A 12,610-nucleotide genomic window follows, 5' to 3' on the forward strand; every position below is an offset into this window, starting at 1 on the left:
GGAAAGAGAGGCCGCTTTTGTCTAGGCAGCCTCAGGGAACGTGGAGAACAAAATCAAGTGGAAAAGCTGCTGTTCAAGTGCCAGACTTCCCGGGGCAGAGGCCACAGCCCCTCACGCAGCTAATCCTCCTGCCCAGCATTTCTCTGGCTGCCCCCTGAATCACAGCCTCATGCCCTATTCTCTGTAAAACCCGCTCTCCTTTGTATTTTTTAGGTTGGTTATCAAGCTGGGAGTAATGGACAGCCACTGCCCTCTCAATACATGAATGACCTGGACAGTGCCTTAGTTCCGGTGATTCATGGAGGGGCATGTCAGTTGAGTGAGGGGCCAGTCATTATGGAGCTCATCTTTTATATTCTGGAAAACATCTCATAAGAGGACTTCATTTTCTGTTCAGACCTGTTCCAGCAGCAGTTGTATCTGAATCATTTGCACTTTAAAACTGGAAAAATTAAGCTTTTGTTAACACTATTGGGGGAGGGTGGGGAGGAGGGAGGGACAGTTGTTCCATAATTCTAAATCTTCTATGCATTGTCAACCAACAGAGGATCAGGGCAGCTTCTATACTACAACATGGCTATGCTATCCTTGCAGCTAATACACTTCTGTTACTGTTTAGAAAAATGCTCATGTTTAAAGACTTACAGTCATGTACTCTAAATGCTCAAACGGGTGCAAAGATCGCAAATGGGGCGTAAATAAAAAGTGAAACTCCAATCTTGTACTGTTTGTAGATGGACATGTAAGAAAACAACCAAGACCTCCATTCTGACCTCATCATAATGCCATTTGTGGTTGTTCTGTAGACATAAAAAAAAAAAAAAAAAGTAAAGTTTACATTATTTTGACCAGATTATTGGTTGAAATATGTTTGGAGTAGCCCTTGAGAGCTGTGGAGAGGTTACCTAGCCATAACTACATCTGTGTACGTGTCCAAAGGAGCAGAAGGGCAGGCAGCGCTCTGACAGCGGTATTATGTACACTGCAGTTGTGTGTGTGTGTGTGTGATAGGCTAGTTTACTTTGTTCCTCTATTTACTATAAAAACCCATCACCTCGGCAGATTTCTATAATCTCCTAGAACAACTCTGCTATTCTGTACTTTGTTTACAAATCTGTACAAAGCAGAGGAAGTATTAGCCCTAAAGTGCAGTTATATCTCATTCCTCTTCCCCAGTAGGTCCTGCTTTTTAAAGAAAAGTAACACCCAGGGCAGCTTTAAGTCTCCTCCTTGCTGTACGCTGTAGTGTAACGCTCGTGTCATGTAATACAAGACATATTAGCAGCACCATGTAAAAGCTTACCTGTGATAAAAGTATAGAGTGGCTGTTTTTGCATGTTCTGCTGAAAAAAGGCTTTCTGGTCAGCTCTGAACACTTGCACTTGGCCCAGTGCTCTTGGTCTCACCTGAGAGGGCTTTAGTAAGGCAAGCAGCTGCTCACCTCTGCCACAACACTGCGAAGCTGGAATTGAGAATCAGCCAGAGGAAACGCTTACTCTCTCCCTGGAAAGCTGCTAACCAGTGGCAAGAGCTGAAAGCAGAAGGGGCTTGGTTTGTTGAGCTGTAGCCATGCAAAGCAGCTGCTTGAGTCCCTCCCAGGAAGGGGGAGCAAAGGTTTCTCCTCCTGTCTGTACAAAAAATTAATTTGGGAAGAGAGGGGCTAGGTTACGGTGAGCACACGATCGCAGACATGGCATTGGCCCTGCTGGTGGGCAGTGCTGGTGGAAGCAGCAGGGATTGTTTTGCTTTTGCTGTATGTGAGTCACACAGGCACCTTCCAACGGTAAAGAGAGTGCAAGGCTACTGCGAGACTGGTGCTGTATTTTTTAACCAACTATACAGCATTAGCTGGGCACAGGACAAGGCAACTGTGCCCATGCCATGTATTTGATGTAGAGACAGCGCAGTGTCTGCACAGAGTGCATTTGTGAATAAACAGCTACTGCTTTTTGAAAAAAAGCAAAGTCCGACAAATCCAACATGACCCATGAGAGCTGTCACCACCCACCACCCGGGAGGCCAGAGAACTGGGGTCCAACTCCCAAAAGAACAGCTGGCCAGCAAGAGGTAGCGCGCTACTGTGCTTGAAAGGGTAAGTAAGTGTCACAGCAAAGTGCCACCTTCCCTCTGGGCCTTGGGAAACGGCGGCTGGCTTAAGGCAGCTTCCCCAGTGGTTCATGATGGACACACCTTCAGCTATGACAGTCCCTGGCCCTCCTCTGTATCTGTGCAGTGAGCAGGACTAAGGTTACGTTCCGACTCCCCCTGCACGCTGATTTTGCACACGCTGGGACGCAGCGCCGCACTCCGGGGTGGAGGCAGGATTCAGTATCTGGAAGAGTGTTCCATCACCTACCCGACAATCTTCCTTCTAGAGCCTGCACTCCAGCTTTGCCACAGCAGCGGCTTTCCAGTGACCTTGGTTGCATTGTTACGCTTAATGATGCAGTAAAAGAGGTGAAAAAAAAAAAAAAGAATAAATCTTTATCTTCTCTTCCTTTGCCCCAAAAGTCTTTTAGGTTTGGATTATGTTTGTGCAAAACACTATCAACCGGTGACTGACATGTTTGCTTCAACCATAGCCTTTTAAATGACCTTAATTACCATGTTGTTAAGAAATGAGTACTTGTTTTAGAAAAGAATTGTACTTTTAAAATTCAGTTAGTTAACACTGCAAAAAACGGCATATTATATTTTTATTTTCAACATGTAGTTTTGTATATTAAATTTATTGAAATTAAAAACGAAACACTGTATTGTCTTCATCTGCTCAGGAAGACGGAGGCAGCGCTGCCTCACTTGTCTGGACTCCTTTCTGTCTGCAAACTTGCCCTACCTAGACAGCTGGGGCAGGAGCGCCCTGACTCCCCCGTGCAGGCATGTCCCCTCCTCTGAGATCACCCCTTTCTGTTACCTCACTGAGATTTAAAAACACAAACGAGATTTGGTACTAGTTTTTGTATGCTGCTGATCAAAAGCATTCCTGAAAATAGTCATAATCTGGTTTTCTACATGACAAAGAGTGGCTTTTTTTCCCCATCACCTGGAAGAACTGTAAAAGCCTATTTCTGTAAAAATACAGGGAACATTTGGGAAGCAGCAGAGTCTAATGTACTTTTTTTTCCCTCCTTTTTTAAGTTTTAAAAAAGAAAAAAGATGAAGGCACAGTACCAGGGCTGCACTGAACAAGCAGAGCAGCAAGCACAGCAGACAACTGGTAGTCAGAACAAAAATGTAGATCTGTAAACACCTGCTGCTAAGAAGTCTTGCATTCTTTCCTTCTGAAAGGCAACAGCCCATGGAGCTTTGTGTTGCAGTGGCATGCACAGAGGAGGGACACACGATTGCTGCCAGAATTCTCTCTCCTCTATTTTAGGAAAACAAACAAACAAACAAAAAACTACAACAAAACAGGCCTTGATAAGAGAGAACAGAAAAAGCAGTAGCAGACTGTTCACTGTGCCACGTTGGCTGCTCGTACACTTGAAAAAATGAAGTCTAACAAAGGTCTTACCTGTGATTTAACCGAAAAGTTTTTGCACTGCCTCGGGGAATTTTTAAGGGGCTAAACTTTTCACACACCACTGTGCATAGTTAATGTAACATTCATCCTGGCGCTACTTGAGTAGTCCCACATTAAGGCAATTCTGTCTATTTTGTGTAGACTAGTAACAATCCCCTGCAGCAGCGAATTTCCAGAGCCTTACGGTTGCCTTGACGTTATTAATAAGCACTATGGCTGTTACCAAAATAGACATTAGTTTCAGTAGTGCATTCGTTTAACATCTTTGGTGCTTGCAGCTAGCAGCATCTTTCTCCATACGTTCATCCCACATCTTTTTAACATTCCAATGGATCTGGAGGAAAAAAAAAACCAAAAAACCCAACAAAATCACCTGATGCAGTACTTAACAGATGTTCACAGCTCAAGGTCACATTATATGTAAAAGCTGACGTGAATTTTCTGGATGGTCAACGAGAAAGATCAATGGAGCAAAATTATTAAGCTCTAGTGACTGAAAATGCCTAGATGTCCAGCCACAGCACGAGGCCAAGGTGTTACTTCAGACCTACGGCCACCAAACGTGTCCCTCACAGCCAAACTGTGAAGCTCATGGGCAGTTTCCCGACCTGCTTTTGGCTGTGAGGAAGAAATCACGAGACAAAGAGTCCCTTTGGTGCTACAAATTCAGACTCACATTGAAACAGGACCCCTCAAACTGTAAAATCTAACACAATTTGGAAGCAAAAGTGAGGCAAACGGGTGACGTCACAGCAAAGCTGATGAATTTTAGCTTAACTGCCATTTCAAACAATGTGCTAAGGAAGAGGGAGCACAGAGACTCCAGGAGCTCAAGGAAAGGAAGAGGGATTACTTATTAGAAACTCTGTGTTTATACACCATGTTTGCCATGAGAAGAGGTGAGGTTTGTTCCAGGGTCCAAGAGGAGGGCTCGACGTGTTACCACAGCACAACAAACACCTGCTCAGAAGGGACTGACACGGTCACACCCCTGCCAATAACGCCCTGTGACCGCAGGCAATTCGCACACACACCAAAGTGAGAACTGACTGTTCCCTCTCCATTTTTATGTTCATAAAACCCCTCTGGTTTTACAAACAAGCTGTGGGAGAAGCGAGGACCTAAGTTTCAGGATATCAATGATTGTGTCCAACTAATCTGAACTTCTTTCAGCCATCAGACACATACATAAAAGCAGGCTGAATTAGAGATCCCACGGGCAGACAGCCTTCTGGTACTTAGCCTGCAGTAACTTAAGAAAAAGACAGCACCATTTTTAGTATTTGTTTGCTTTTTTTTTTTTTTTTTGAGAAGGGAGAATCTGTGATACCTAAAAAGCAGCGCATGAGGAAGGAAGACAAGCTCCAAACCCAAGCAATTCCCATAGAGGCTGGCAAGCAGAGGAAGCCTACTGGTTTTTCATCCTTCTAATATACAGCCATTTCGGCAGCACACAGCTCCTCTTCTGTACTTGATACGAGCACAGTGGGCACAAGGCACAGTTCTTCAGGTAGCCTGCGTTCAACTGGAGAGTTTCTCCTTGCCCAGAAGTCTCAAGTACCCAGAGGAAAGCCCATCTCCAATAGTTTCCCTTTCAGATGAAGTCAGGTAGACTTTCATGGGACAAACGAATGCCCTTCTCTAGCTCCTGCCAGGAGAAGGGTCCTTGCTAACTCTGAAAGTTTTTTTGCTAACAATCAGGATGGACAGAAGGCACCCTCCCTCCTAGAAAGGACTCATCAACCTTATTTTCTAAATATTATTCTAAATAAAGGTGATGCTAGAAGCTCTCCCTGTATTTCAAGTGATTGTGAAATAGCATCTTTGATGTACAAACTAATCAGAGATTCTGTAACCTCATTTCTGAAATGATGTCAACTCACCACTACAAATACCAAAGTGAATGGTATCACAGCCAGAGCTGTGTAATTGGGTCAATGTCAACAGAAGACATTATTCAAGCAGAATTTATCTGTAGCCCTGTCAAGTTCTGGTCAGACCATCTTTAGACACAGGATTCATACCTCAGATAGGAACTAATGTTCAAGGACCAGCCAGTTTTCTGTAACTGTTTGAAGATCTTGACCACTGAGGGGCTCCCTGAGTCTCACTTTTACCTCCAGTTTCCCTCCAGTGGGCTTTCTGCCATCAAAAATCTGAAAGAACCACAAAAAGATGAGCAGTTAGCACACATACGAATGATAATGTCAAACCACAGTGCCTCAGGCAACCACTGACTATTTCCCCAGGACTAAACGATGTCAGAGATCACCTGCAGGCGATTGCCATGCTGGGAGGCATCACAGCCACGTGCTTCCCCAGATTCCTAATTCAGCAGAGCATGTTCCCCACACAACCTGTGCAAGGCAGCTGCACCAACGGCTGCCCCACCTCTGCCTGCCCACACCACACCCATGAAGTGCAAACAGACCCCAGGGCAGCGGTGTCCTGAGCCTGTCTGCACCGATGCAGCCCAAGGGATTTTAAGGTTCCACTTAGTGATCTCCTACTGGACCTTTCAGCAGCTCTCTAGCCTCTCTGTCAGTCTTCACTTAACCCTTTGATCTGTTGGCTACCAATACAAATATTTTGGGGAATCATCTGAATTTCTGGTCCTGAAAAAGAAAACTGTCTTGATACAGAAAATTTGCAGAAGTCGTCCCCAAAAAGTTCCCACTATAAGAACAGCTTAGACAGGCTTTAAGAGATGATAAAACAAAGGACTGCCCATTGTTTATCAAACTCATCCAATACAAAATGGCCACCTGTACACAGATGCATTTATGCAAATGTTCATTTTCCCTCTGTGTTCAAATATGACTCATTAGCAGAACACACGTCACCCAGAAAACGTACCTCGATGATCTCTCTGACTTCACACTCCGATTCCAACTTGTCCAGTTTCAAGTGTGCAGTCCCCACGTGCTTGTCACTTCTGAAAAAGGACCTGTTTCAAAGAAATCTTCCTTAATTGAACAGGTAAGGTGTTTCAGAACATTAAAGAGAAGGTGAGCTGAGAGGTCACCGTTATTTGCACCATCACTGCATCCAGGAGGGCTGCTACAAACCGGGGTGCAAGGGGCAAACCCTTACTGAACGAGGCTACAAGGACAAGATACAGAACTCATCATTTTTTAATTATTCTCTGCAACTAAATTGAAGATGAGGACAGTGGTGAAGAAAAACAAGCAACTAAACTAGCACTTGGGATGGCAGCAGCTTCTGTCCCTGCACAGGGTGACAGGGAAGAATGGCCTCACAGCCAGGCCAGCCATCTTCTGCACCAGGCTGTTAACAGAACAGGCTGGAAAGCTTCCCAAGGAAGTTTCATCTCTTATCAAAACAAACATTTCGCAGGCACATGCTGGTTTTGGCAAACTACTTATTAGGAAAAAGTCACATGAATCATTCTGTTTCATTTTGATAAATCAAAACACTCAATTTCAACAAGTAAGAACATTTTATTTCAGCTATTGTTTCCATTCACCTACATACTGGTAGTTTAACAGTCAAGAACTATCATTTTAGAATTTCTAGTCTACTGAAATTAAACACAGAGCATTTTTATCCTGCAAGGAAAACAATCAGCTTCTCTCTGCTACAGTCACTTCTGTTTAACAGCTTTATAGCACGAGATCCCTCTTTACCTTAACAGAGACAGGTGCTGCAATCCTGCTCCAGACAAACTCCTCCAACAGGCAACAGCTAAGACTAAACCACACTAATTCCACAGAAGTGTTCAGCTCAAAGCACTGGATTTTTTTGCCTGCATCCAAGCATTTCCCTGAACAAACCTCCAAAAGGTTTGATAGACAACTAAAATCTAGAGATCCTGGAGGTAGGAAAGCCAACCAGCCATGCCTGTCACGTTTTAGACAGGAAATCTGCCAATAATTCAGAAGCTTCCTTTTTATGCCATTCTATTTAGGAAAAAAACAAGGAAGCAAATCGACAAACAAACAAAAACCAACCTCATAACATCCACCCTTCTTCCTATTATCATTAAGAGATATTATCAAGCAAAACTTGACATATACAATGAAAACTCTGAAGATTATTTTATGATCGTGTCATCTGTGGCAACAGTAACCAGTCTACTGACACACAGACCTGATGCTGCCACCAGTGCCTACAGTTCCAAGTGAACACCTGTGAACCCCACTGTCTAAAGTCTCTGCCTGGAAAGGGAGTCAGGTTGTTTCCTCACATTCCCTGCCTCCGTGATTGCTTCATTCGTATATTCCCCAAACAGCTCACACCAACTGCAGCACAGGGAACCTGTCACCCAGACTTTAACCTACCTCACTTTCTGGCTGGTGTGTTCAGGAACAGCGTTGGGGATGCTATGGCTCATAGAGCCCTGAAGTCTCTATAGATCAGGAGGGGAACAGGCTGGTACCGTTAGCCCAGGCTGCAGCAAGCAGGAGGGAGCTCAGACACTTCTACATGGGCTAAAGAATGCACTATCTAAATGCACTGGAACGTGCAGTGAGTCACTGTTAGGAACTACATCTCTTCTAAAAACCTATTGCTGAAGGACTTGAAAGAGTCCAACTCAGTTCTCCATCAATGAGACTACAGTAAACTCACAAAATCATTTAAAGACGTTCAGAATTCATTGGCTTACATGCTAGAATACTTCCTTTACTTCACAAGCACCTTAAAATGAAAAAGGATCACATAATTGTACTGCAGTACCTTGGACATTTTGTTCATAAACTTAAAGAGAGAATCAGCAATTTTTCTAGCTGAACCTGTTAAAGCATTTTTCCATTTTATAATACAAGAAACAGACTGCTCCATCCCCGATCAGTTCTAGGAGGTCGGCAGTGAACAATGTGAACTCGCTCTAGGCCACAGCTTCAGAAACAGCTCTGGGGAAATCTCCTTTTATCTTCAGAAGCTTTTAGGAGAGGATTAATGAGAGACTTTTCCTTTGGAAAAGTACATTGCTGGGTTTTTACTTGAAAGTGTTTTTTAAACTGAAGCTTAATATATGACCTGAAACAAGTCTCCTTTGCTCACTGAGAGAAAATACTTCTTGGGAGATGGTCAGAGGCGTAAGAGACCCCAAAACTACAGCATCTACCAGCATTTCTGAAAGTATTATTCATTTATAGTCTTGAAGAAAAAAAACATGGAGGAGACAGACTTTAGGAAAGAGCCTGGATCACTTAATCCTCTCCTTTCTCCTGAGAAGATGGCCATGGGAAAGTGAACAGTGGGCATTTCTCCTTTTTCTCCTTCCCTGTTGCGATTTGCCATGGGGAACTGCTCCCCTCCTCCCAACACAAGCATGTATCTGACCAACCCAGAACACAAGCATGTATCTGACTTGTTGGATTCCTGGCCTAAGAACAAAAAAAAAATATCTCGGAACCAGAAAAGAGACAATCTGCACAGATTTTTTTTCCTAATCTTCAAAAAGGCTTCAAAAGACAATCTGGAGCTGTTACACTCCTCATGAATCAGTGGAGAGTGTTTCCCAATGGGTGAAGTTAAACCTGAGCTCAGACCTTACAAACAAGCACAGTTCCAGCTGGTAAGAGAACAGGATATGCCCCACATGCACGATGGTATGCAAAAGATGGTGAGAAAGGTTTTAAACAAATGTAAACACCTAACAGTTCTATGGCAAAAGAGGAGGATCTCTAACAGTGAAATCCTGAACACCAGAGCAGTCAGGATTGAGAAAGAAAGAGGAAGAAAATCAGTTTCTGCTTCAATGGAGATGTAAATGGAAGGTGTTGAGTGAAAAAAAAAATAGGACTTTAGCTCAGAGATTAAAACATCTACAATTTGAAAATCATCTTGGGAGAACCTATGGATCATTTCTGCATGTCCCAGTAACAGAAACAAAGAATAGCACAAAGAGCCACCGAGATGAAAACAGGTTATTTAACATCTCATCCAAGTCACGGATCAAAACCAACCTGGGAATTAGTGAATATAGGCCTCTCTGATTCTGAATAGATCAGGAATGAGCCTAGACATAGGAACATTTCCCTGAACACTGTTAACATCCATCTCATCATCTTAATCTCTGAGACGAGGGGAGTCTGTCTCTCTCAAGATAGTCTTAACAGTTTGCTAGCAGTGTTCAGTAAATATTGTAAGAGCCTGAGAATGAAGATAAGGACAAAAACATAACACTAGTCCTGCCATCATCTGCAATCTGCTTTACTGCTGTTAATGTTTTGCTACCACTTGTACTTCATTATTCTACAAAGTTATCCCACATAACATTTAAATCTTCTAGTCCTGATGACTAAAACCAGACTGGATAAGAATCAAAACAATTTGAAGCTGAATCATTACCTTCTCGGTCTCATTAATTCCCCTCAATGCACTAATCCTAAACTGATCTGCCAGTTATGAACCAACTTCACTGGACTTCTGCCTTTTTTTCACCTCCACAGAGGAAGATACAGAGCTCAGGCACATTTTGAAATGAGAACTAGACAACTCTTTATTGCTAGCTCAAAGATTGTGCTTCATAAATTTCAGCTACAACACTCTTTTCAACTGTTACTAGAGAAGCAATGAGGAGGGAGCAAACTGTGCACTTACCCTTTATGAAATACTTCAAATTTTATTCCTTTGGACCGAATTGCTCGTCGGAAACCTCTGTGATTTCGGTTGATGTTCAACTTAAACAATTGGTTATATTCTACATTTAAGATACAGAAAAATGAAAGAAAGCTGTGAAAGTCAAACCATGTGCAGTGGTTTCAGCTTTATTACATACACATACTCACACCTCCCTTTATCTCAGTTTGGCTCATTTGTGAACAACACTTCACATTCATATGAACTTCCTTCTCAGGAGGTTATTTCAGTTGTTAACAAGTCAGTGTCCCTGTGCAACAGTTCATCTGTCATCTCCACTTTACAGGGACAGAAATCAAACTGCAGAAAAACCAAGTCATCATGAGGAGATGACAGCAAGTTCCTGGAGAGCCAAAACTGGAGAATTTGCCTTTCAGCAATTAAACAGAGCATCTGTGGCTAAGAAAAAGGTACAAAATAATAAGGAAAAAGCATAGGAAGGTTGGAATGAGTGGGAAAGGGTGTTTTGATAATGTAATTAATACTGTACAAAGAAGATATTTTAGTTGGTTTCAAGACACACTGTCTTAAAAAAACAAAACAAAACAATTTCTGCAATGATGCATTGTCAGGTTTAGAAATGTTAGCAAAAATCACGACAGAACTGGCAAACTCACAGGACACAATCGGACTGAGAAAGACCCATAGAGATATTAAAATTAATAATTTAACTTATTTAATAAAGAAAGTTTATTTATCTGGCCCATCTCCCAGCAGGGTTGACAACAACAGCTGGAACATGACTGGTAACTCAGTAGTTTCACTAATTCATAACAAAATTGACTATCACCAAGATGGGGATGAGGGTGACGAGACTGCCAGCACAGCTGGACTTCACCCTCCAACAAGTCCCCAAGAAGAAAAAAGCAGGTGGGAGGCCCTCTGGCCTGTTTCACAGTATGAGACTAGCCTGTATTCTCCAGTGCTTGCTAAGGTGCAATGTTTTTCCCTCTGTCCCAGAAAAAGTACTAACCTGGAGAATTGTTATTGTTAATTACAGGTGTTTTACTCTTTTGAGGTTGCTCCTATTAAGAGAGACACACATTACATAAAGCCATCAGATATTGTTTCAAAATACAGAGTAGTAACCATTCTTATTACCAGCTCTTTTTTATACCTATACAAGAAACATGAGGTTTAGGAGGTTATCTGAATGATAAGAGTAGTCATGGTACATTCAAGACTAAAACATTTGGATTTCATTGTGGTAACAAGTAGAATCTGGATAAAGTCAAAACATTATATTAAATATAAGAGGCACAGATAAACTACATGATCACACTCAATTCAATCCAATCATCATAAAGTTACTGACTGCAGCTGCTAAACTACATGATAAACTGCGCACGTTCCACGACACAGTAATTCGGTTCCTTCTGAATTAGCTGGAATAATAAGCTACACAAGGAATTCATCACAAATCATTCAGGGAATTGCCCTACTATTATTTTGCCTGACAATCAATCTGTCACCAAAATGAATTAACTTTTAACCTAAAGCAGAGTACAAACTAAATCTCTTGGGACTGAACAAGGACAATGTGACCTAATTATTGCAGCTACTTTGCAAAACTGATTTCAGCCATGAAGGAGAAAGGTGGTGTATTTGACTCTTGGCTAAGCAGTAGAAATCTGGCTTTTTTTAAAACAAAGAAAAATAGATTAAAAGCAACTGAGCTGATTCTTACGTATTCCCCAGAAAATTACTCACACAGCCCAACTCTGTTTTCAGCCATGCTAACAGGGGGACTCCTCCATTAAAGCCCTTGTAACTCAAACCTGAACACAAACCTGACCACACCACCGATTTCCCACAGGTAATTGAATTTATTTTAGTGGAATTGCTGCAAAATTTATTAGGAGGTAAAAATCTAGGCTATGCACTCTCACAGGGCTACATATTAATCCTGCAAGATCAAAGATTGGTTTTGCCCTACAGAGAAAGCAGCAGAAGCCCCAGCACTTCTACTGACAGTAAGTCTAGGCAGCCCTCTTCAGAGGCCCGTTTAGCTCAACAGCTTCAGTGTTTTTCAGACCAGAGACTGGTTTTAAAGGTGAGGGGAACAGGATGACACTGGGGAGCTTCAAGGAAAGAAGCAATATATGTACGTATTCTTTTTTTTGTATACATACACATATATATGCACATATATACATGCACATACACATAAGTATTTATTAGTAAGGTCAAGAAAATTGTATGGCCTACATAATTTTCCCAGATATGCATATATATATATTTGCTAATTAAATCACCAGGAATCACATGCATTTATTTGAGGACAAAGATTAACCTTTTCAATCTACTTCTGTAATTATAAGAGATGTCTAAAAGCAATGCTTTTAAAAGTTTATTTTCTTAAAGGAATGGGACTTAGAGGGACATCACATCTAAGGTGGCCCCTCTCCTCCAGTGACAACTTTGCGTGCCCTCACGTTTGGTTGAAGTTACCAGCTTGTTTGCACCCCTGAAAGAAAT

General features: G+C 42.2%; 2 protein-coding genes across 3 annotated transcripts in view; one reads left to right on the forward strand and one right to left on the reverse strand.

Moving 5' to 3' along the window:
• Positions 1–993, forward strand: part of ZFYVE9 (zinc finger FYVE-type containing 9) — a 39,458-nt gene extending 38,465 nt beyond the window's left edge. For both annotated transcript variants that reach the window (XM_010174988.2, XM_010174989.2), the window contains one exon: positions 214–993. In XM_010174988.2, the coding sequence (XP_010173290.1) occupies positions 214–375 (162 nt within the window). In that variant the 3' untranslated portion in view covers positions 376–993. The remainder of the gene's footprint in view (positions 1–213) is intronic.
• Positions 994–3,559: 2,566 nt separating this feature from the next.
• The window catches only part of CC2D1B (coiled-coil and C2 domain containing 1B), a gene marked incomplete at its 5' end in the record, with an annotated part of 32,464 nt that continues 23,413 nt past the window's right edge, over positions 3,560–12,610 (reverse strand). The window contains 5 exons of the mRNA XM_010174990.2: positions 3,560–3,857; positions 5,548–5,679; positions 6,380–6,470; positions 10,094–10,193; positions 11,106–11,157. Coding sequence (XP_010173292.2) covers positions 5,560–5,679; positions 6,380–6,470; positions 10,094–10,193; positions 11,106–11,157 — 363 coding nt within the window. The remainder of the gene's footprint in view (positions 3,858–5,547; positions 5,680–6,379; positions 6,471–10,093; positions 10,194–11,105; positions 11,158–12,610) is intronic.

Source organism: Antrostomus carolinensis, unplaced genomic scaffold (assembly GCF_000700745.2).
Source record: "Antrostomus carolinensis isolate BGI_N321 unplaced genomic scaffold, ASM70074v2 scaffold24749, whole genome shotgun sequence".
In the NCBI taxonomy this organism is placed as follows: domain Eukaryota; kingdom Metazoa; phylum Chordata; class Aves; order Caprimulgiformes; family Caprimulgidae; genus Antrostomus; species Antrostomus carolinensis.